This window comes from Struthio camelus, chromosome 1 (genome assembly GCF_040807025.1).
Source record: "Struthio camelus isolate bStrCam1 chromosome 1, bStrCam1.hap1, whole genome shotgun sequence".
Taxonomy (NCBI): Eukaryota; Metazoa; Chordata; class Aves; order Struthioniformes; family Struthionidae; genus Struthio; species Struthio camelus.
Genome location: NC_090942.1, coordinates 75953926 through 75979254, shown reverse-complemented (window position 1 = coordinate 75979254; position 25329 = coordinate 75953926). Strand labels below are relative to the sequence as shown.

The 25329-nt window shown below is 40.6% G+C and overlaps 1 protein-coding gene across 7 annotated transcripts in view; it reads right to left on the bottom strand.

The window, feature by feature from the left end:
• ABCC9 (ATP binding cassette subfamily C member 9) overlaps positions 1-25329 on the bottom strand; it is an 84800-nt gene that overhangs the window by 34007 nt on the left and 25464 nt on the right. For 6 of the 7 annotated variants that reach the window (XM_068949624.1, XM_068949633.1, XM_068949614.1 and 3 more), the window contains 11 exons: positions 24389-24553; positions 22634-22789; positions 19689-19823; positions 18236-18398; positions 17574-17614; positions 16519-16661; positions 12878-12986; positions 11275-11385; positions 10169-10241; positions 8477-8582; positions 306-344 (listed from right to left, as the gene is read on the bottom strand). In XM_068949624.1, the coding sequence (XP_068805725.1) occupies positions 306-344; positions 8477-8582; positions 10169-10241; positions 11275-11385; positions 12878-12986; positions 16519-16661; positions 17574-17614; positions 18236-18398; positions 19689-19823; positions 22634-22789; positions 24389-24553 (1241 nt within the window). The remainder of the gene's footprint in view (positions 1-305; positions 345-8476; positions 8583-10168; positions 10242-11274; positions 11386-12877; positions 12987-16518; positions 16662-17573; positions 17615-18235; positions 18399-19688; positions 19824-22633; positions 22790-24388; positions 24554-25329) is intronic. The other variant, XM_068949640.1, reaches the window with a different exon arrangement.

Sequence of the window (25329 nt, the reverse complement as noted above, 5' to 3'; positions counted from 1 at the left end):
TTGCAGGATATGGAGCACACTAAGCTCCCAGGTGTGTTGAATGTGAGCTGGGAGTACTCCACATCTTCTGGACAAGACTTGGCCCTTTCTAAGATGTTAGCCTTTAAATTGAGGTAGTGGTACAACGGCTGGAAAAGATTGGGATCCACTGGATTTAACACAATTTGTCAGTTAATCCTACAGTAAATGATTATTGACATGATAAGAAAACACAGAAATGGCTGAAAGGTACAAAGATGAAGGTTCGAGGAGATTCTGAAGAAACAAATGAGTGTATTCAAATACACTAAAAACAGAAATAATACCTTCTGGATGCTTCAAAAGAAGGTTCAGTTTCATTTACACTGTAAGTTATGGTAAATGACATTTAGTAAGCTGGAAATATAGAGAATAACATTTTGTGCAAGTTTTATATTTAGGGAAACTGAAGCTAATACACAATTTTAAGAACTCAACATCAGTTAGGGTTATTTGTTCTTAATGGGAAAAAACCCCAAGTCCGATTAGCAGCATATAACTTCTAATTTCAACAGTTTCATATCTATAGTGTGTAGCTGTTGAACAGGCAAATTGACAGTAATGCTAGAAAATGTTTTAAAAATGAAAAGTATAATGTAACATCTACTAGAAAACAGAATTATTAATATAGCCTGGGCATATAAAAGGTTGACAAACAATAGGTCAGCTTCTCCATTCTGTTCCACCAATGACCTACAAAAGTTGAGAGCTATTCTAATTCCACATTTCTCCTGGAGCAATGGTAAGCCTTGCAGATAAGATTTTGTAAGGTGCAGATAACAGAGTTTTACTTGTGAATCAGGAAAGGTTTTGAACACGGGTCTACAGTGGTAAAATGAGGCTGCATCAAGATATGCATGACACTACAATGCCTAGGCTTTTCCAGTCAGTCTCCACTTCTTAAGGAATGCATTCATGAAATACATTTTCAAGAACATGCAGTGGCAGTAATGATTTTGCAGTTTTCCCTTGTTATTAATTGACTTGCTAACAGTGTTGAGAGCATGGAATGCTAGACACAGGAGGTCTGAAGTAGTGATGATCTCCTCTGCCAGCAATGATGACACATCACTGCAAACTGCAAAACCTAAAAGAGTAAGGTTATGCCAGGTAAATGGAAATAGACATCAGAAGGGACTAAAAAAATGATATTATTAATTTGTTATTTGCCTAACTTCAAAAAAAAAAAAAAAAAGCAAATCCTCCTCTCCCAAGCTTAGGAATCCTCCAGATGAAATAGTTTACTGCTGAGACGGAAATGTCTGCTTGCCTGCGGGGATACCAGCAACAGCAGCTGCACTCTGGAATATCCAAGTCTGGCAAATGCATAATTCTAACAGCAGAGCCCTCATAATGCCAGACTCACATATTTAACATCTTCCCAAAGTGCCAGAATTGAGACATGTTTGCTTTATGTGCTGCACATCAGCTCTAAGAGCCCTGATAATTCATGCCTCTTGAGATGCACAGTCAGTGTGTTTTCTTGGAGCACCAATAGCCGCAGAAGATGTTATAGCATGCGAGGTGAATAAGCACTGTTGGTTATCTCAGCAGGGTCAGAGAACCCCAAATCAAGGCTCAGAACAGATATTGTTTCACTAAAGTTGGTCGTTTATTCAGAAGAAGCTTCCGGTCTTCTCTACAACGGAAAAAAAAGTTACGAGAAAGCAAAAGATGGAGTCTAACAGGAGTTTAAGAAAAGAGGAGAAATAAGGTCAAGCCAAACCAAAAAAGAGGAAAAATGAAATTTCTGCTGTTAAAAAACTACAAACTTATCAGCAGTGCATTAAAACGGTAGACAACAAAAGAGATGATAATGCTCTCATAGGTAGGTTTGGGAGTGCCCATTGAGGTACAATTTTACAAAAACTGGGCACAAGCCTTGTAAGATCCCTTGTAATTCCTTACCAGAACCACTATACTTTCCATTATAATCAAATAGGTTAACTGAATGGACACGGACTAATTTTAGGATCCCAGTTTCTCAAACTCTTCTTTCTTGGTTAGATATTTCATTGCATGCTTAACTTGACAATTATGTTTTAATTTTCCTGAATTCTGAGGTCTGTGAGAACCCATGTTCATGAATAATCTCATAAATAAACACGTGTAAGACCTCTGCTGAGCTGGGGCCTTCACAAATACGGAGATCAAGTGTTTGGTCTCATACTTTATTACCCAATTCAAGAAAGTGATGCAATTGCAGGGCATGGGAGTGGGCTGAAACTGAAGCTCCTGAGATTTCCATAAAGAGGTTTTTATTTGCACACTGGGATTAGTAATCTTTGCTCTAATTTCCTTTTTAATGAAATGTGCTTGTTTATACTGATTTTTATTCTGTATCATAAAATATACATATTCCACAAAACAGGGCATAGAGAGTTCAATTCTGAAATGACAGGAAAGAACAAACTGATTAGACTGAGTAGTTACATTCATATGATTTTTGACTATGCAGGCTGATCTCTCAGAAACATATTTAAATCAAAGGTTTAAGGAAAAGTTAACAAAAGACTTTGTTGAAGGTTGAACAATTTGTATACTAACCCTGGACCTTTTAAAATAGACTAATGCATCTCTAGCTGGGCCCAGATCCCCTCAGCCTGCAAAATGAATGTGGAGGAGAATAAAGGGATAGAAAATTTCTAGGATATCACTGTAATGGCAGGACAGATCATTTCATTTTCTAATATATAGGCAAGAGATTTCCAAGGACCAAGCACTTATACAGACTCTATCCAACAGTTCAGAGGAATTATTTAGTACTATCCCTAAAATGCCTGTACACCAATGCACGCAGCATGGGGAACAAGCAGGAAGAATTAGAGATCTGTGTGCAGTCACAGGGCCATGATCTCATTGCAGTTACAGAGACGTGGTGGGATAGCTCGCATGACTGGAATGCTGTCATGGAGGGCTGTGTGCTTTTTAGGAAAGACAGGCCAGGAAGGCAAGGTGGTGGAGTTACCCTTTATGTGAGGGAGCAACTGGAATGTATGCAGCTCCGCCTAGGGGCGGATAAAGTGCCTGTTGAGAGCTTATGGGTAAGGATTAAAGGGCAGGCTAACATGGGCGACACTGTTGTGGGGTTTACAACAGGCCACCTGACCAGGAGGAAGTTGTCGGTGAGGCCTTCTACAGACAGCTGGAAGTAGCCTCACGATCACAGGCCCTGGTTCTCATGGGGGACTTCAACCACCCTGACATCTGCTAGAGGAACAACACAGCAAGGCACAAGCAATTCAGGAGGTTCCTGCAGAGCACTGAGGATAACTTTTGGACACAGGTGGTGGAGAAGCCAACGAGGAGAGGTGTGCTGCTGGACCTTGTACTAACAAACAACGAAGGTCTAGTTGGAGATGTGAAGGTTGGGGGCAGCCTTGGCTGCAGTGACCATGAGATGGTGGAGTCCAGGATCCTCCAAGGAGGAAGCAGGACAATAAGCAGGATCGTGACCCCAGACTTCAGGAGAGCAAACTCTGGCCTCTAAGGGACCTACTTGGGAGGAATCCCATGGGGTAAAGCCCTAGAAGGAAGGAGGGGTCCAGGAGAGCTGGTTAATATTCAAGCGTCACTTCCTCCAGGCTCAAGATCGGTGCATCCCTATGAGTAAGAAGTTCAGCAAAGCAGGCAGGAGACCTGCATGGATGAGCAAGGAACTCCTGGCAAAACTCCAACAGAAGAAGGAAGTACACAGAATGTGGAAAAGGGGACAGGCCTCTTGGGAGGAATACAGGGAGGTTGTCAGAGTATGCAGAGATGGGATAAGGAAGGCCAAGGCCCGTTTGGAATTAAATCTGGCAAGGGATGTCAAGGACAACAAGAAGGGCTTCTTCAAATACATCAGTAGCAAAAGGAAGACTAGGGAAAAATGTGGGCCCGCTGCTGAATGGGGTGGGTGCCCTGGTGACAAAGGATACAGAGAAGGCAGAGTTACTGAATGCCGCCTTTGCTTCAGTCTTTACTGCTGAGGCCAGCCCTCAGACCCTGGGGACAAGAGAGGAAGTCTGGAGAAAGGAAGACTTTCCCTTGGTCAAGGAGGATGAGGTTAGAGATCATTTAGGCCCACAGATCCATGGGCCCCAATGGGATGCACCCACGAGTGCTGAGCGAGCTGGCGGATGTCATTGCTAGGCCACTCTCCATCATCTTGGAAAGGTCACGGAGAACAGGAGAAGTGCCTGAGGACTTGAAGGAAGCCAGTGTCACCCCAGACTTCAAAAAGCGGCGAGAAGGAGAGAACTACAGACCAGTTAGCCTCACCTCAGTCCCTGGAAAGGTGATGGAACAGCTCATCCTGGATGTCATCTCTAGGCATGTGCAGGAAAAGAAAGGTGATCAGGCATAGTCAGCACGGATTCACCAGGGGGAAATCATGCTCGACCAACCTGATAGCTTTCTAGGATGGAATGACTGGCTGGGCAGATGAGGGCAGAGCAGTGGATGTTGTTTCCCTGGACTTCAGCAAGGCTTTGGACACTGTCTCCCATCACATCCTCCTAGGTAAATTCAGGAAGCGTGAGCTAGATGAGTGGACAGTGAGGTGGATTGAGAACTGGCTGGATGGCCGAGCTCGGAGGGTTGTGGTCAGTGGCACAGAGTCTAGTTGGAGGCCTGTAGCTAGCAGTGTCCCCCGGGGGTCAGTCCTGGGTCCAGTCTTGTTCAAAGTATTCACCAGTGACCTGGAGGAAGGGATAGGGTGCACCCTCAGCAGTTTTGCTGATGATACAAAACTGGGAGAAGTGGCTGATACATTAGAAAGAGTGTTGCCAACAGATGATCCTGCCCCTCTCCTAAGCCCTGGTGAGGCCTCACCTGGAGTACTGTGTCCAATTCTGGACTCCCCAGTACAAGAGAGACATGGCACTACTGGAGAGAGTCTAGTGGAGAGCTACAAGGATGATTAGGGGACTGGAGCATCTCTCCTGTGAGGAAAGGCTGAGAGAGCTGAGCCTGGTCAGCCTGGAGAAGAGAAGACTGAGGGATGATCTCATCACTGTATAGAAATATCTAAAGGGAGGGTGTCAAGAGGATGGGGACAGACTATTTTCAGTGGTGCCCAGCGACAGGACAAGAGGTAACGGGCATAAACTGAAACACAGAAAGTTCCATCTGAACATGAGGAAAACCTTCTTTCCTGTGAGGGTGACAGAGCACTGGAACGGGTTGCCCAGAGAGGTAGTGGAGTCTCTTTCTCTGGAGATATTCAGAAGCTGTCTGGACACAATCCTGGGCAACGTGCTCTAGGCGACCCTGCTTGAGCAGGGGTGTTGGACTAGATGATCTCCAGAGGTCCTGTTTTGTGATTCTGTGATCTTCCAGTTATTGCCACCAGCCATAGCAGCACAGGAGGGCTACCAGTCATGCATACTTTGGCTGCGGACAATTATCTGGCCAACTATTTATCTGTCTATGGATGATATCCTTCGTTGTCTTCTACAGACTCATGTGGCTGCAACCTTTGATAAGCAGTTGCTCTTGGTAATCCTGCTGAAGGCAACACTGACATTTCCTAATTTTTCTTGAAGCCTTTTATAGCCTAAGTGCAGAACAGGCCATTTGGGAGGCTCTAATTCATAATTCTTGTGTTGCCCATGCTATTCACTTGATAGACAGTAACCTTTCGGCACAGAAACAAGTTCAACAAATAGAAGATGTATACTAGGTGAAGATGGTTCTGACTTGGTGTGGATACGGGGAATACATGTCTGTGTATTCCCCACATCTGTTTCTGTATAGACTTAACAGTTTGTAACTTAGATCTTTTCTGAGCCTCACAAAAGGCTCAACTGAATAACTGAATCTGGATGGCCTCACGCATCAGTGTTTAAGAAGATTCTCTTGTCCATCGTCCACTGGGAAAACTGAAAGCCAGCTCCTTGTCTAAGGTTTGTAATATATCTGAGACATGTCTTATTTAACAGGGAAGAAATGAAATCTGGCCCATAAGATTTGTCCCGGCCAAGATCTCTTAAAGAAAGATGCACTAAAATACTTTCTTTTCCTAAGATACTGAACCGGTGACAGCCCTGCCAATAGGATGTACAGCTAGCTCTCTCTGCAGCCAACCACAACAAAAATAGTGTACCCAAGCTCCATGATGGGCCTTCAGAAAGATTTATGACAGGATTACTGCAATATAAATCAGGCTGAAGTCTGATCCATCATTACTATAACTGTGCTGTTTAATCTAAATTTGTTGGGGAATTTCATCCCTGGATCAGTAGCTACATTAGTCATGCATGAGGAATCATATGGAAAGGGATTTAAGAGCATAAATAGAACCTTTACTATGATTTTGTTGAGTACAGCAACAGGATCCATCTAGTTAAATACCTGAGATATCCTTCTGTATTTATCTCTTTGCCAGGCAGTCTGAAATTATCAGCAAAACATAACTATATTTGCATTCAGCTATACTGCAGTAGTAAATTATAGGTTGCAATGAACAGAGTCACTCAGTAAGGCCTCCGATGCTCACAAACAGCTGAGTTACCTGTTTGGCTATGTAGAGACTGCTAATGCACAGACAATATAGACTTAATCTCTGTTGAACATCGTGATACTCGAGTAGTGTGTCTCGGAGAGTATAGTTTACAAAGGACAAAAACAGGAAAACCGATATGCATATTACTAATTACAGTATACAGCCATAAGGCACTGGGCAAAATGTGACCTTTACTGGAAATCTTTACTTGGAAACATTAACAAATTTAGGAAATAATCCTAAGAAATTTAAACATCTGCAAAATCTCAAACTTGTCTGAGCAGGAAATGATAAATGTTCAGCACGTCCCAGATACCAGTTAAAAATACACCATCAGCAAAGTTAAGATTATTAGTCCCTGTCTGATAATGATCCTGTCATATTATCTCAGAATTTCCCTTCAGTACATGCTAACTTTTCTTCCGAGAGATTTGCACATTCTTTCTCAAATACATCTTTGAAAAGTCATGAGAATAATTTTAATGTACACTCTATTCACTCTTTTTTTTTTTTTAATTACTCAGAAAACAAAATGCCTCATCGAGATGGCAACATTCTCATTGCAAGGAATTAACTGTGACATGTGCTATTACTATAGGTCAGGTAGTCTTCTTTCATTAAAGTTTAAACTCACATCTGATTAAAGAAAAGTTATTCTTGCCTTGGCTCCAACTGTACCTACTACTCCAGTGAGATCATATGTTTTAGAATAGCAGACGGTGAAATACAGCTAGGGAACAAAAAATGCCACATGTATTAGTACAGGAAAATAAAAACTATCCAGCTTGCAACACTGCTGTAGGAAAAAGATGACAAAGCAGGTAACTATTCAAGGGATGAGGCAACAAAATGTTGGTCTCTGTGGCAAAATTCATCCTCTCTGCCCTCTCCAGGATAAGAGGGAATGGGCACAAACTGAAACACAGGTAATTCCGCTTGAACAGAAGAAAACACTTTTTTACTGTGAGGATGGTTAAACATTGGAACAGATTGCCCAGAGAGGCTGTGGAATCTCCATCTTTGCAGATACTCAGAACCCAACTGGACATGGTCCTGGGCAACCTGCTCTAGGTGGCCCTGCTTGAGCAGGGGTTTTGGACCAGATGATGGACCTCTCCAGAGGCCCCTTCCAACCCCCACTATTTTGTGATTCTGTTCTTCCAATATTCATTAAGAAGAGTTTGGCATGCTAGATGTAGAGAAACAGAATTGATCTTTAAAATCTCAGAGATAGTCCTAGGGTTATAGCACATCTCTTCCACGGCCTCTGTCCTGCCCTATGGCAGGAATACTGATTGCTATCCCACCTAGTATCTATGTGAAGTTCTCACTCATTGGGTGTGAATTCATGTGGATCCAGAAGCCTGACCTCATAGGCAACTTTCTCCTCAACAATAGCTTCTTTTGAACCTTAGCTCTCTAGGTATTCGGTGCCCCTCAGATGCTTTCTGTAGATGTTAGTGTGAAGAATTACACTGATTTCCATAGGCTGAGGCTTGGACAGACACCAGGGAGAGGGGAAAGCATTGCTCACATTATGTAACCTTTTTCTGCTAGCAGCAGTGTCACTGAGTGGGAAAGACAACCTTTGCTGTATGCTCATGCCTCACATGTTGAAGATGCTCTAGCCTGCCATTTCATCACAGGTATACAGTTGCAGTATAACAGTGTGGAAAACACAGGGGCTGACTTAATAATCAAGGTAGGAGTTCATACTGGAGCACTGTCTTTTCTTTTACGTTTGTTAACTGTCCCATTCCTTCAATGCTTTTTGAAAAATATCACTATTTTCACAACTTCAGTTGCAAGTGCTATGTGAAACATTACTAGACAGTAAACACCTTTGATGAAACACAACAAAGGTAAATTGTTCTTACCAAACAGTGATTTGGAGATAGTATGGAAATGCCTGTTATTTGCTGCATTTCCTTTTTAAAAGAATACAGCGGTTAAGAGCTATAGGAAACATACTTGCTCCAGTGAACTTTTCCCTCCAGCGTCTGCATCTCTCCCAATATAGCGAGGAGAAGTGAAGACTTGCCACAGCCAACTTGACCCACAATCATTGTCATCTGACCTGTGATAATTAAAATAATAAACACATTTTTAAAAAAAGGAAAAAAAGATTCAACTCAAGCCCACTAGGCCCAACCAGATCCAATTCTAGAGTACTTTAAATAGTTGGTTAAATTTGCTAGTATCCAATATTGCATGTGTTCATCCATGGACAAATACTTTGAGAAAGTACTAGTACACACTAATCTCCAAAGAAATGAGAATACTGCTATGATATATTATACAATATGTAGGAATGTGTTACTTTGGGGAGGTTATTTAAGATGAAATGATATAAAGTGGGGAGTACTTATTGAGTCTTTGGTTCCATGAAAATTTAGGCCAATCTAACAGGTCACTGCAACTGAAAGAAGAAGATCCATTACTCTTTCCTCTTTTGCTCTACTCCTCCTTCCCCCGCTGCCACTCTGCACTCTTACTATATGGTGGCACAGGTCCTCGTCAGATATTCCCATGAACTAGGAGAACTCGCTAACTTTGCTAGTTAGTCTGTTTGCTAGGTTAGCTTTTCACCAACTGGTGAGTTAATGGACTCATTCCTTCCAGAGGAGGTAATCTGTTACACTGGTTCATCCAGCTTGCAAGCCCATGACTTTAGGCTGTAAGCTCCTCCAAGCAAAGACCTTCTGCTAGCATTAAATGTTGGACAGGGCCAGCACAAATGTCTAGGACTCCTAATGGTACAGTGAAACAAATGATCTGGAGTACTTTGGGCTGACTTAATAATAACTATATGTCAGCCAACATGGGTCAACCTAAAGTAACAAGCTGTTTTAAAACTAAGCACTAAAATAAAATATAATATGAACTAGCAACAGAGTAGTGTCAGGACTTTTATTCTAGTAGTAGTAGTAGTAGTAGTAGTCGTAGTAGTAATAATAATAATAATGATAGAAAATAATAATTAGTTTTCACACTTGTTATATAAGTCTTCCAAAAGAAATTGTGTTGTGTAAATCTGTGGAACTCATCACAAAGGGTGTTGTAGATGCAAGAAATTTACAGGAGCTCAGATACAGACTGGACAAGTACTCGAAAAAGAAAGTCATTGGGGATTATTCAAGAGACAAATCACGTGAGGCTAAGGAAATTCTCTGAGCTAAAAATACTTGGCACTGGGAGAGTGTAAGGATGAAGAATGGGAGAAGAGGTTATAATATATGTCAGCTGTGTCCCTGTGCATCAACTGGTAGCCACTGCTGGAAACAAAATATGGAACTAGATGGACCCTTGGTCCAGCCCAGTCTGAAGTTCTCCTTTTTTAAATTTGACTATTAAAATAATAATGAATTTTTCTGTAATCATCCTTTTCATATTTCTTCTTAGTGTTGACTTTGTTCCTGCTTTTGGTATTTTTTTTAATAGATAAAATAAAAGGTATGCAATTTTTTGTTAATTTGTAATACTTCAGGTTAATGATATAATTCCGTGACCCATATAGTTCATGACCTTGTATATCTTTTCATCCTCCATTTTTCCTTATAACAAACTAAATGTGTAATTTTGTGCATGCCACAACATGAAGAAATGGAGTTAATAGCAATCCGATATCACATATTTCATGTTTAAACCGTGCATTTATCCTACCTGTTGGGATTCTGATATTTATATTGGATAATGTAGCTAAACCACTGCCCCATGAAAAGTATCCATTGGTCACCTACAAAACAATTACAACATGTCAGATATGTAAACAAACGAGGAAACAAATTAGAATGACTGGCTTGGATTTAAAATGAGTTACTAAAAAATCTGTGATTGATAGATATAGCCAGGTATGCTCATACACAGGAAAATATAAGTCAGGTTAGCAAAGACTGTCAAATTCAGCAAAGTTTGTGAAAAGGAAAAGTTATATACACGCATATATATATACTGCACGAAATGCATTAAAGGGCTGGTCTTGAGTTAACTCATATACCAAACACTTTAATTCTGTCAAGTGAAATTATAAACACTAGAAATAGTGATCACGAGATCTTGGTGTTTGGTGACAATCTAAATACCGTAGCTCATGAAAGGAGGAGTCACTCTGCATATTGTGATACACAGCTTATTGTGAATTGATTCCCAAAGTACAAATCATATACTCACATGGTTCCTCTAAAGTGTTCCCCAGTGGACCCTGGGCTTGTTTGTGCATAATTTCTTTGAAATTAACACGGCCATGACCCATTCTTCGCATAGAGAACAGGGACGTATTAGGACAAAATTTGGTCCAAATAATCATTTGAAACCAGCACACCTAATTCCTATGAATTTTGTCAGAAAATACAGGAAAAGCTCCAGCACATTCAGTCAGATATGCTCTTAATCAGTAATAAATGACAAAAATGATACAACAGTTTTGATCCTGGGACTGGGAGTGTAAGAGGAGTTCATGGATGGAAAGCCTAAAAAAATCTAAATTACTTTCTTCATATCAGATTATTTAGTTTTTTTTTCTTCAGATTCATGATGGCTTGTTTCCTCAGAAGCCAGGGGATCACTATAAAGAGCTGATCTGAAGTAAATTCTTCTCACTTTACTTTTAGCAAAAGCGCTAATTTATTCAAGGGCTTTGTGCTTGCTTTTGCAATGGACAATTTGCCTTTGGAAGAAAAGCAGCAATTGGGCACTATCTGGTACTATTGTAGTACTGAGTAGGAGGACCTGTTCCTTGCAAAAAAAATGAGCTAATGTTTTCAAATCACCTTAATTGCGATATCATCTATCTCCACAGGACGTGTTTGCCTCCTTGACGGCTGTTCGTAGCTTTCAAGCTGATACCTCAAAGGTTGCCTCCTGTTGATGGCCTTGGTGTGCTACATGATAAAGTGCAGAACAGAGAAAAGTTGGAATTTTCAAGAAATATTTGGTGCCTTCTAAAAAAGACAATCTATTCCCTTTCCTTCCACAAGTCTAGGTCACAAAAAGAAACTAGTGCTTCTCAATATGTGTTATAATAAAGATACACTACCGTGAAGCACATTTGGCAATGCTTTAAACACCCTTAACTGAAGCACAGGAAATATCTTCATAATGTTTGTTTCCCATGCATAATTATCACAAATTTCAGCTGTGTCTTCCTCCTCAAACCACTAGATAACTCTGCCCTACCTGAGGTAGCTCCAAACAAAGCTGTGTCACAGAAAGTGCAATGGCATGCAGAGTTACCAGTTTGGTTCTTGGAAGCAGACCAGCTGTGGGAGGGGGAAGCAGACCAGATTAGCTTGGCCAGAGTACCTAACTAATGCACGACAGTGATTATGGAGCTAGCTCATTCAAGGCTCCCTGGGGTATTTACAAGTGGCACTGTATTGAGCTGAATAGGTGTAATCTTAGTGATTCGTTAGAGCTGAGCTGTCTATAGTGAATGATTTAACCTTTATAGACATTACTTTTATTTTTCCCTCTCCTCCTCATCTAGACTTTGTCTGTCTGTAGGGCTGGGTGAAAAATGGACAAGAGAAATAAAAAAAAAACACTGAAAATTTATTTTTTTCTCCTTTATTGTAATTGCTAAACCAGAAAAACAAGGAAAATGTTGTTTCAGGTTGGCTAAGTTATTTAATTCAGCTCAAAATAAAATTCATTTTATACTAATCCTTTCTGTTGTTATCTTCAAGTTTCAGTCACATTTCAAATGAAATCATCAATTTGAAACAGCTGACACATTTTGTTTTACAGAAACCTCAAAATGGAAAATGTATTTTCCAACATCATCTCCTTGTTTTGTTTTTGTTTTTGTTTTCCCAGAAATATTCCTCAAATTTCACTCAAATTCATGAAATGTTTAGCACTCTAAAAACAGCATTTTGGAATGAATTTCTCTTTGGCAAACTCTGGTGTTGTTTTTTCCACCTCTAATTCTGAATTTCCCAGAGCAGGGATGGGTCCTACCTAAAAACGCCCAACACACCATGTCAGCAATATGCTATACAACCTCTAACAATATACTGGCAATATACTTTACAATCCCTGTAACTACAGGAAATGCACCTGGGACATGTATAAAAACTGAGAAAGCTGAATTTGAAACCTACATAAACGTGTTGGTGTGTTCTGGTTTTTTTACTACTACTGACCTCAATGTGGTGCCTCAATGTATCTGGAGACCCTTCATGCCATAGAAACACACAGGTTCCAACATAGAGGAGGCAAACCTGACAGAGGAATTGGCTTGTCTAAGATCATTTACAGCTTAGAGCCAGGCTAAACCCCAAACTCCTGACCCACATCTATCAGGCCTTTGGCCTTCTATTGGGCTGTATGGCCTCTCTGCTTGGAAATTCAGCGTCATAAAACAGAACTTACAAGTCCTGTGTGCTTCTTACAGGATTCGTAAGCTACAGAGCTGTCCCCACCTCTCCAGCTGTCATCTCCAATCTCATCGCTGAGGAGAAACTCATTCAGCTTCTGTACACTTTGAAAAAAATAGGACAGTGAGTTAAATAAACCCAGATTTCTGTGGGTACATTTCCAGTGCTCTGCAGTCCAGCCAGCGGGATATGTTGGAAGCTCTCCAAGAGACGTTAATGAGCCGCTTTCCACTCCTATTGGATTGCCTGTCACCCTGACAGCAAGTGAACAATCATTTGTGCGGAAGAAGGATAGACAAAAGAAAATAAACAGAATACTAGGAGCTGGAAATGAGGAGGAGAGCTAAAGTCGTGTGACTGCCACTAGAGCTCGGTGGGGTGGTTTCCATCTTGGCAGCCTTGTCTGCTCTGTGCCTCTCATAGCTGCACACAGTCAGGATGCATAAATGGGTCTTTCATCTACTTACATCCTCTGAAAATTTCAATGCAATAGCTTTCATATATGCTGTGGTAGGGCCCCACGGGCACCCCCAGCCCTCGCTGTCCCAGCCCACTCCCAGGCCTCCCCTTCACCCCCTGCCCCAGCCCCATCTCAGCCCAGCCTGGGGCCGTCATTCCCTGCTCTGTGATGCCGCAGCTCCAGCCCCATCACAGCCCTACCTCTGCCCAGCCACAGTCCCCACTGACCCCACAGCAGCGCCCAAGGTCTGGGGCTGCCCCAATGCCCCACTCCCTCAGGGCAGTAGGTCGGGCCCTGGTGGCCAGGCCTGGCCCTGCCCCCCAGGAGCCTCCCAGCAGCAGCTCCAGGAGCCCCTGGCCTTGATGCTCCCTGACACACCACATACAGACAGGTCTGAACACCCCACAGAGCAGCATGGCCATGGCCAGCTTTGAAGAAATGCTGCAAAAGTTCTTTGCCTGCTTTGTAAAACTGCTTCCTGGTGAATTATGGCACACAGGTTCAATTCATTCTCCACCGCAGAAAGATTTCTGTGAGATCCTCGCTGTGCACCTCTCCCTTTCAGAGTGCCATAGATCCTTGGATTTTTGTTATTGTGGGGACGTGAGGTAGGCAAAAGCACCCACCTGTCATAGTGAATCTCTGCCTCTTAGTAAAAACTAAAATTAAAATGCACTGCTCCAGAGACTGAGAAAGTAGGAGGGCATGTGACTTTACGTTAGTGATTTGAGCATTAATCTGTGAGTCAGAAAGAAGCCCTGTTTCAAGGCCTGTTTGTGCATTTTGCATGAAAACATCAAAACCTGTTCAAGCCATGGACATATGGGCTAGCAAGAAAGCACTGCTACTGTCGCTATTTCCTCTTGTCAGTATACCTGCTCCTATCTCTGCTTTTGAAAGGAAAACCTAGAGGACTAACTCCCATAGAAGAATTCCGGTCTTACGCAGGTGTCCTCTTGGAGCCCAGAATTAGGAAGTAACATCTTGGAAAAAGGTGATATAGAAAATACACAATACCTTTCTTCAGCATTGATAACAAGCTGAAGGTACATACTCGCTCATTGTACCATTTTTGTAAGCCCAGCAAAGCCTAACTCATTACATGGGGAGGATGTGGCCTTAACTCAAGCCTGCAGAACAAAGTCCAGAAGCCAGGCGCCCAGCAGCTGGATGTTATGAAATGCTTTATCTTTTTCTCCAAAAATTCACAGAACCAGTCACTGGTATTTTGATTCAGTCCTCACTTCACCCCAGAGACAGACAGTGCAAGAAAATCAGAGGAAAATCAACAAATTGAAGACAAAAGCATGGCTATGAAGAATTTCCTCTGTCAGAGAAAGTGTACGTGCACCAGGCAAGATATTATCTTTTTGTAACAGATAACAGACCTCTTTCCAATCATCTGCCTAAGAAGACCAGGATCAGTCACTACTTCGCATTTGCATCACGACTGGTACTTTCAGAAAGTTTCATGTCATCAAAACTACTCTTTAAGGTGAAAGGGAGATTCTGACCAAAGTATAAGCTCTTAATCACAATACAGATATATGTATTTGACTGATGATAGAGGCCATTGAGTGGCCAAGCACACGTTCTTCATGCCTCTGCACTTGGGGAACATGAGGTTCATGGGAGAAAGATGATAGGAAATAAGTTTGCCAAAGGGTGAAGTTTGTTTTGGCAAATATGGTCTTTAAATAATGTCCTGAGGGGTGGCCAGCAGTGCTAAGGAAAACACATAAGCCATTTTGATATGAGGGCTATGCTAAACATAGCACAGAGATGCAGAGACTAGGATGATTTATAGAGGAGATTCGAGATTTTCAACTAGTCAGAAATCATTTTCAACCTAGGGAAAATCTCTCATGTGGCCATGCTGCTGCTTCAATGAAAATAAATCCTTTTTGTTTGTTTGTTTGTTTATTTATTGTTAGTGAATGTGGTGCTGGCAAATGGTGGCAGAAAGCTGTGGAGCCTAATGTCCCCTTGACTGCTGTTTATTATTACTGCTATCCAACAAAGAGAGGCAGGGACAGCAACACTGCAATATCTTGCCAACGTGCCTCAGTCTTGGCAAGGAGGAACTATGTTTAAGTGTGGGAAGGTTGGTCTGGTCTTGACATCCTACTAGTGCTCCACAACTGGTATGTTACTGCCAGCCAGGTGTCAGTTTGTGCCCCTTGGGACAGCTTGGCAATGTGCATGTCTACATAACTGCCCCATGACCGTGACGCTTTCCAAACAGACCGCTAACGCAACAGCTGAAAGTCTGAAATTTAACTTGCTGCCAGTCAGCTCACTTGAGATTGAATGCTCTATAGCCCAGCACAAAGGAAGTTGTTTTGTTGTTTTTTCAGGTTATTTGGAGAAATAAATAGAAATAAATGAATGCCTGGCACATATAAACTTTTGATGAAGTAAGATATTTTATGAGTTCATTTTTTTTACTTTTGAATCTTTTCTACTTTGTGCCAACTTCCTCCCTGTCCTGCCATGTAGCTCCCTAACCTTCACAAGCTTAACTCCCAAATGTCTGCTTTACCATGCCTCCTCTCCTGCACTTCTTTACTGCCTTTCAGAAGAATAGAATTTTCTCTATAAGAAAAGTCCTTAGGGAGTGCTCAGTTTTCCTCAAGTTACTAGTCCCTCTGTGCCCAGCGTTCCTCCATCCACTCTTACTGAAGAGAAGTCGTGCTATTGCTAGACAATGAGAGGACAGGACAACACTAAATCCTCACTTAAAGCACAAAGCACCCTTTGTGGAAGTAAAGTTAAGCCAGTTGCTCTTCATTGTATCAGCAGGGCCAGTCTTGCTAGAGAGCTTCACCAGAGCCTCTCCTGCCTTCCCTGTGTTGGCTAGAGCTCAAAATCGAATAAGTGAGAGCAGTCGTGGGTGGCCACACTATGAGAAGAGGAAGAACAGTTGGGCTCTGAATCCAGACTTCCAAAGCTGGTGAAATTATGAAAAGAATGGAATATTTCTCTGTCTATATATCACACAAAAAATAAATGTTTACTCTGTTTTCTCCCAGGTTTTTGACCATTCTGAGTCCCACTTCTAATTCTTCTTCTAAACAAGCAGGGAGAAAAAAACCCTTTCTCTAGCACTTGCCCTGTTGTGTTACTGAATGCAGGTGCTCAAGGGTTGGAGGAACAAAAAGAATTACACCGCTTACCTTATGATAGCCTTGACTGCAAAGCGAACCACAGTGGAGAGGAGAAACAATGGTGTGACAAGGATGTGGAACAATGACAGCGATGCAAAGGCTTGGGCAGGCTGCAGAGGCTTAACATTGGTATATGCATATGTCACGAAGGTCTGTCACATCAGAAAAAGAGCATGTCAGGATAAATATTGTCTTGAAAAAGATGGGGAAACAAAAAAAGCAATATATTTTTCTCAATCAAGGCCAAGAACTATATATCTCAGTTTTGGGGGAATTCCACTAAATTGAAGAGACAGACATCTTCTGTTAAAATGAAGAAGATTTTAAATCAGTGACTTACACATTTAAGAATGAAAAATTCAAGCGTTTTGTTTTGTAATGTTTTGTAATTGATTTCAGGATTTGGAGGAAACAGACTACCCAGGAAAATCAGCAAGAAACCACTTTAATGTTATCTTTTTTCACAGATACAGAACTATGGCCATATTTCATTCAGTTCTGGTACACCCCACCAGCATTTGCTGAGCAATGCCCTCAGAATTGTGTCTATTAAGATTTCTTACTGACCAACATGCTGTATTTCCTCTAGTGCATTAGGCTGATGTTTGAACCTGGCCAGAGGACAAGTAAAATTTATTTCTCTTCTAAGTCCAGGTTAAACTTTATTTGAAAACTGAAATGGTGGCTTATGCTGTGCTTTAACAGGAATAAGTTTCATTGCTGCACAATGGAAAAACAAAGCCACCTGAAAACTCTTCAAAATGCTAGCTTCTCAAAATGAGTCTTCTTTCAATTTGCTATGAAATATGTTTTTTGCTGTCAATGAAAATTTTTATTTCCTTTTGTTTTTACCAATCCAAATCACAGCTGGTGGAATATCAGCTTTAGGAACGGGCACTTTCAGTGTAATGCTATCTTACAGACAGCAGAGGCACACTCATTTGAGGGTTTTATGAGCAATAGATCCCACAATAACAATGGTGTCATTTCTGTCTTTCACCCTCTCTATCTCTTTCTTGCTCTCTTTTTTTTAAAAAGCAAAGGTGAAAAAAATCATTTCTTACTGCAAGAACAGCTGCTATTGGTATGGCTGCATTCATAAAAACTGTGGAAGAGAAATAAAACAGGTATCAGATTATACGAAACAAGAAAAACCATCTTACAATTAGTTGCACGGCATTACAAATTATTTCCAGTTCAAGTAATTAAAATTCCCAAAGGAAAATTATTCTGCAGAAAGAAATTCCCTTCCAGCACAGAGAAAGAGAGATCTTAAACATACAAATAAGCCAAGGAATTATATCATCTGTAGATTTGAGTGAACTGGGATAACAAGATTTCATGTGCACAATTATTAGGCAACGCAACTAAAATAGTACCCTCTCAGTTCTTCTACAGTGCAAGAAATACGATTTATTTTAGGTAGTCATTTATCTTTGCTGTAATTAGAACTGCTGATGTTATCCTGAGATATCCTTTACTTTAAAACAACCAGCAACTGTAATGTCATAATAATGAAGCTGATGGAAGACTTACTACAAAAGAGACATTAACGAAATATTCTATATCCTTTCAAGTTTCTGTGTTACACATGTCAGGTCCTTTTTTTTTGTTCACATCCCACAAAAAAAAATGGCAAAGGCACAGCTGTGCCTTGCTTTAGTTGAAGGAATGTTGACATGAAGAGCAGGATCCATTTCCAAGAGCTAAAACCACAGTTACTTACTGGAAAGAGATGTATGAAGCGCAAAGGTTTTGAGACTAGTGAGTTCCTTCATTCTTGTTTCTTCCACACTAGTACAAAAAATGTGCTCCCAAGCATAGAGCTTTAATAACTTAATGCCCTTTAATATCTCATTGGTTTTCTTTAATCTCTCAGTAGAATAGTCCTGTATTTAAGAGGAAAACAAAGGTAAGAAATTGAGAATGGTTTAGAGAGAATGCTTTTCCCCCTCCTTTTTGTTGCAAATTTCAATAAAAGATTGCATTTTTTCTGTTTGTGATCTTGTACATGCCTTAAGTTATCCTACAGAATAAAATACAGACTTTCGTGTTCTTTGGAGATATTAAAATGATTACATTCATGAGGGGAAAAATTAAGAGATCATCTCCTGAGAATAAAACCAAACAAAATATCTGAATCACTCAAGTAGTGTGAAACTCAGGAAGGTGCATTATAGGTCTGTGGTGCCCATAATAATAGACAGAAGGTTACATGTGAGTGATCGCTGAGGCAAGAGTCATTGTGGGCTGCATATAGAATGGTCGTGAAACAGGTGAGATGTTTATTGATGTATTTCGCTAACTGACCCTCACCAGCAAAACAACGCTCATTTTCTTTGGTAACATCGTAACTGAAAAGATTTTAATGAGTCAGAAGGAATTCAGAAAAGAGCAACAAGAAAAATTCAGACTACTTCCAAAAAAATACAGAAGATATCCTCTATTGATATAAACTGGCATAACTCAACAGGATTCAAGTATGCTGAAGATTAGATCCATACATGTATAATGTGCTCCTGAATATGAAGATAAGAGGGATCTTTAAATATTTGAAGTCTCTAAACATCACAGGTTGATTAAAGAAGTTCAAGGATCATAAGAATGAAGTTAAAAATTAGATAAAGTATCAGAAAACATTTCTAATCGGTAAACTAGATTAGACCGCAAAATAAACTATCAGCATTGGAGAGTGTACAGTACTGCTTAATCTAGCAACGGTAGTTGATATCAGATAGTGCAAAGGCTGTAGGGTGAGAGGTTAAAAGTCTCTAGCCACTTCAGAGGGGGTTGTTCACATTCTTAATATTGTGTTTCTATAATTTATCAGTCACTTGTACTACTTGCTAACATCTCATGAAACACAGCATTTGAAAATACCATGAATAACACCCATTCCTGGACTCCAATTCAGAGGATGCTGTGCTATTTGGTGAAACTGCTATTCTCTATAAAGAAGGCAAGTCAAGGCCCATATACTTTTTCAGTTCCTTGTCTGACAAACATTGAAGTTCTTCTACTGAGCCACGGAAAAACAGAAAGGGAGGGATGGCAAAATTAAGTGATGCCTTGCCCAAACTTCTAAAATGAATGGGCACTAAAACAAGAATAAAATGCAGAACTCCTGCCTCCCTGTTCTCATTTTTGGATCACAAATGCCATTAAAATAAATTACTTACAAGAGTGCTCTTCTGAGCCTCAGCCAATTTAGTAGCTATGAAGTACTGTATTGGAGCTAACAGTACAATGACAGCGGCACCAACCAAGGCACTCATTCCAAGCAAATTATAGAGTAGGATCACACCCATTATGATCTATGAAGAAAAAGAACAACATAGAGAAGAAATTAGATTTCAATGTGCCAAAATGATAGCAAGAAAAAATATCTATTCTTCTAATAGTCAGATTAACAGTTCGTAGGAATTAAGTGAGACCTTCCTTCAGAATGTCATGTTTGGAAACTGTGGGAAATAAAGCTAGAGGCCTTTATTTTTAACATTAAATGCAAAGTTTGTGTTGATGCCTAGTAGTTCTAATTCTGGACAAGCTTTTCACAGGCCTAGATGGATAGTAAAAGAGATGGTGCCCATCCCAAGGCATTTTGCAGAATCACTGGCCTTATTTACCCTAAAGCTCCTTACATCACCCTGGAAGTATACAAAGGTCTTAGAATAGTCAAAAAAAACATTTGCATTCTGTTTCATGGGTCTTCTTGTAACTGCAGATGGAGGTACATCTCAGACTTGCACTGAAACATGATGCAGATATGCTGGGAGTGACATAAACCTGAGTTTGAGTGTCAATACCATGTAGGAAAGTAGCAAGACGCTAGCTCAGTCCCACAAAGAGTTTAGGTACATTTTCACAAAGGTATATTTCGGAATGGCTCTGATCAACTACTGTGATTCTGGTTTCAGAGCTCTACTACAAGTATTTTTATATAAAGCTCCACATAGTGGTACAGAGATGTCTTCAGTGATAACAGGACATACAGAACTAGTTCCCTACTTTGTATTTTCATTTTCTCTCTCCCTCTCTTATTAAATTTGTCTTCTCTGTGTATAGTCTCACAACTGAGACTGTGAACTGAGTTCAACATTTTGAAAACATTATTTAGCTTTTCAGGCCCTTGTAATATAAGTTAATATACCTACATGCCATTTCTTTTGCAGAATTATGCAAGGTTACAGGTAAAAATTTGTACATGGGGTAAACCCTGAAGTTCTTACTCAAGGCCTGATCCTACAGTGAGATTTTGCGCTTGATGGCAGTCCATACAGTGATGGATACACTAAGTAATTTATAAGATTAACCACAATTTTTAGCAGATTATGGTCAATTACACCATATCTGATTACACTGTATGAATGTTAACTTCAGTATTGGCTACAAGATGTTTTGCCTGAGGAGGGGGCAGCCTTGACAGTTGCTGTTTCTTGGGATATCCCTTGAAGATCATCTTTGCATAAGGCAAGATGGGATAGTCCTGTCACCTTTTCTAGATTGTGTGGTAGCCCATAGCTACCATGGGCTAGTTCCTTCCCTTTTTTTTACAAAGAGCAGCCAGCTGAGCTGATCAGGTAGTAAGACGTACTACTGCGACACCTGCATCACTGATACCAGCTGCATAATACCTTGAGAAGGAACTAATAAGTAAGCATTCTCCTTTAAATTTTCTTGCTGGAAGTGTAAAGTAATCACTTCAATTTATACAGCTTAAGAGGAGAAGGAAGACCTGCTCAGCTTAAGAGGAGAAGGAAGGCCTGCTCACTCAATAAATTCTGCATCGGGGGCGAGTTCATGGGTGATGCCATATTCATTCCGGGGAAAGCTACACTCAAGGCTTCCCCTGCCTCCTGATTCCATCAAGATGAACTACAGGAACCAGAAAAATCAACAGAAGTGTCCTCAGACCAGGATTTTTACTGTATGGGTAACACACCATGCTGCAGTGAATGTTTATTAAAGAGACAAATGAGTGGTGAATTTAGGCTACATATAATTAGCCACAGATATCAGACCACCTATTCATTTGAAAGCATTCAAAGTATTCTCAGCAATGCTTCCAGATAAACCTGGATGTGAAACAGTGACTTAAAATGAAAATCATGGTATTGTTTCTAACCTTTGTTACTATGCAGATCTTCTATTCTCTTTTCCTCCGTAAGTTATTTTTATGACCTTCTAACCCCTACCCTAACCTAAAATGCACATATAAAAACAAGCTTTGTTTCCATTAGCAGTAGTAATATTGCTGATTACCATAACAGACTTTTAATACTAGGCAGTTCCAGCAATTTAGGCAAAACAGATCCAACAAAAGAATGGCTTCCATCCCCTTTCTAGCTTGTTTAATGTCAGTGTCACCTACATATTATGGCCATGCCCATCCCACCCCAAGCTAAAATTTGGAAAGTGCTATAAGAGCCCAAGCCTCATGGAAAATCAGTGTGGTTTAAGTTATTAAGCCTTTTAGGTGCTTCTGAAGATTTCCGTCAGGCTAACAACTTTCACCTCTCCTTCCTACAGATCTGTTCTTCCTCTGCGTTTTTTCCAGCCTTGTTAAGAACCAGAAGTTTACAGTAACAAAACTTCTTGTTTAGATGAGAGCTCCTCTGAGCGTTTCATGCAGCACGCTGTTAGTGCTGCTGTCAGTCACAGAACTGGATCCAATTGTTTTTCCTTCCTGCCACAGCACATAGTTACAAGTGGACACTGCAAATGCAGTAATACTTTGCGCTCTGTTCTGGTCAGAGGCTTATGCTGCTGCCATGTGGCAGAAATAAAGGCAGTTACTCATGTCGGTATTGGAAGAAGCACGAGCAGGGAAAGGATGACGGGTCATCGTTCTGAAAGTCACAGACCATATCCGTGACCTGGAAACCCTGCTCAGAAAAATCCTCTCTCCTAGCTGGCCCTCGGTGGGACAGCCTCCCAGCCTTTGGAGAAGAAGACGGGCAACATTTCTGCTTGTTAGTCCTCTTCCTGGCAATTGCTTTTGACCTGACTGTGCAGTCCAGTGCTAGAGGTTTCCCTCTGGATTTTGAAGTAGTCTCATAAACGTGCGCTGTTTTCAAAGGGGTGGGAGAGTCTCTAAAATAAGGCCCTTACTTTGATGCTCTACCTGAACAGGCATAGCCCACAGATTTGGGCACAGGAACAAGAACCACATTAATTGATTGGTTTCTATGGCAACCAAGTTATTGATTTGTCCCAGCGTCATCTCTCCCATGGACAAGTTTGATGTAGAAAGCCTCAGGATCTTATTATATATCATTGCCTGTGGGGGAGGAAACATATGAAACATATGAAAGGAAACATATGAAAATGATATCATTATAAAGCAACAGCAGCAGCAGGACATTTCAAACGTCAGTATTAGTGATTACCTACACAGTCTTTCTCCCAGTCTCTCAGCTAAGAAAGAGAGAGGATGAGAGAAAGAACGAGAGAGATAACAGACTTTAAACACCTCCAATTCCTCTTAAAAGGATCGGTGCGTAATGTAGACCTACAACAGAACAAAATGACAACAAAACATCAGAATCAAGGGACCAGGCAAAGATCTTTTTCTAATAAATGTTCTGATGAGCCTGTCTTTCTGTGACACTGTCTGGCACAGATATTCTTGTAGCTAAATAGTTAAAGTCACAAAGCAATAAAACAATTAAACTCATGCTATGGAGTTTTGATCAGTGTGGGTACGTACTCCCTTCAGTTTCTCTCCTTTATCTGGCCATCTACTTCCACAAAATCTGTAGGAGCTTAACAGTAGGAAATTAATCAGGGCTTATATCTGCTAAAATTCTAAAAGACAAACATTATGAGCCTCAGGTATGATGAAATATCACAGTGCAACTTCAAGTAAGTTTTTAAAATAATTTGTGCTCTTTGTCCTGTTTTATCTGTGAGCAAGACAGATCCTGCAGAACTAAACAGAAATGTCTGCAGGCTATGGTGAATTACATAAGCTGCACATGGTCCTAAGAATCCCAATTATGGCATCTGGGAATCACAGAGGCACAAGGAAATAATCAGGTGCTCATTCCTCACCAAGGCTGTAATATCTACACTGAGAGAAAGCAGAAAATGCTTTCTAAATCATTTAGAAATAAAGCAGCTACACCAAACACAGTACACACAAAAAAGGAGCTTCCACATTGATATGATACTCGTACAGTTAGTTACACCTGGCAAAACATCTATTTCAGCTCTTGTTTTGCACAAGGTACTACTACTGCCTGCGGATATTGGGCTCTGGATGTTCCTGCTACAGCTCACACCATGAGATATAGCTACTGGCTCCAGTTCATAAACATGACTTTCACGCAGGGTTAACAGATGTCCCTTCTAGAGATACAATCGTGGAGATGAACTGCTCCCATCCCATCTCATCCAACAGGGCTCTGTGCAAAAGGGCATAAATATTCAAAATCACCACTCAAGATGCATAGACAATGTTCCAGGAAAACAGAACTAGGCCAAAGATACTCTGCAAGTGACTCTGTTCACAGTGAGCGAAAGTAATCTCATAAGCAAATACATAAAGCCAACACAGAACCAAAATGAAATTGTTTATCTTCATATATCTAACATCAGCTGTAAAGATGCATTCTTATATGAACAGAGTGAGTGTAAAACTTCCACATGTTGGTGTGATGGTTTTCGTTTTCAGCAAAAGAAATTGCTGCCGTTAGTCTGGCTGTGTCAATGATACTATTGTTTTCAGTTTTCTGTGTAAAAATACAACGCGTATCTTCTCTCAAAATATTGTCGTTAATTGACTCTTTAGATGAAGGACAGGATAAATGAAAGAACAAAGCTGGAGATATTATTAATGTATTTCTTGGCAAAGCATGGGAACAATATCTTTGCTCACCAGTAAAGCACCTCGCAGGTTGATGCCAGTTTCTGTAGTCACATAGTAGGAGGCCTGCAGGAATGTCCTCTGTAGGATAAGGGCCAAGAAGAGAAGAACTGCCAAAACATAAACATTCCTGAGGAATTCCTCTGAGGAGAGGTATGAATTTGATGGATCCTTCAGCTGAAAAGAAAGGAAAAAAAGAAATGATATGACGATAGCATCGGAGGGGTTGTCTGTTAACGAGACACTGGAAACAAGGAGTTCCAGGCATTGCATTAGAATAAACAGCGTTGATGGCATTACGACAAAGTTATGAATATGTAGGAAATAAGAATTCTCACTGTCCTGTGCATCATAATTATCTGGATAGAAACTGAACTCGGGTGCTCATGTCCCAAAGACATAGACCCCTACCTTTCAGCAGTTCTGAAATGAATTGTTATTAGCAGAAAAGGGACAATGAGATCACCAGGTCCACCTTATCTTTAGTTTCTCTGTAGAATTCTGATGATTCTTTCGGGGGACAAATATGTTACTCAGTAGAAAATAAAGCCCGTTTCACCTGCACCACGAAGAAGCTGAAGGAAATTTTTTTTATTATTATATGGGACTGGTTACTTGTGATGGATTTGTATATTATGGAAATAATTCCTTACAGAGATATAATCTAAGAAAGAATACATTTTGCCTGTGGTAAGGAACCATTCTGAATAAATTAAGACTATGTCTGCAAGTCCTTCCCATGAAATGAAATTTAAATGCCTCAAAAGGGCAAAAAAAAAATCTTATTTAAATCACTTCATTTGTTTTCATTTTCTAGTTTTAACGTTTATTGGGCTGCTCTGTTTCAGCCAGAGAAGGAAGTGAACGTACCAAAATACTGCGAGAAAAGCTGTTCCTTTGGTATTTCCGATCCAGCTGGAAGCAGGATGCATTGGAATTCTTACAAAAAAAGA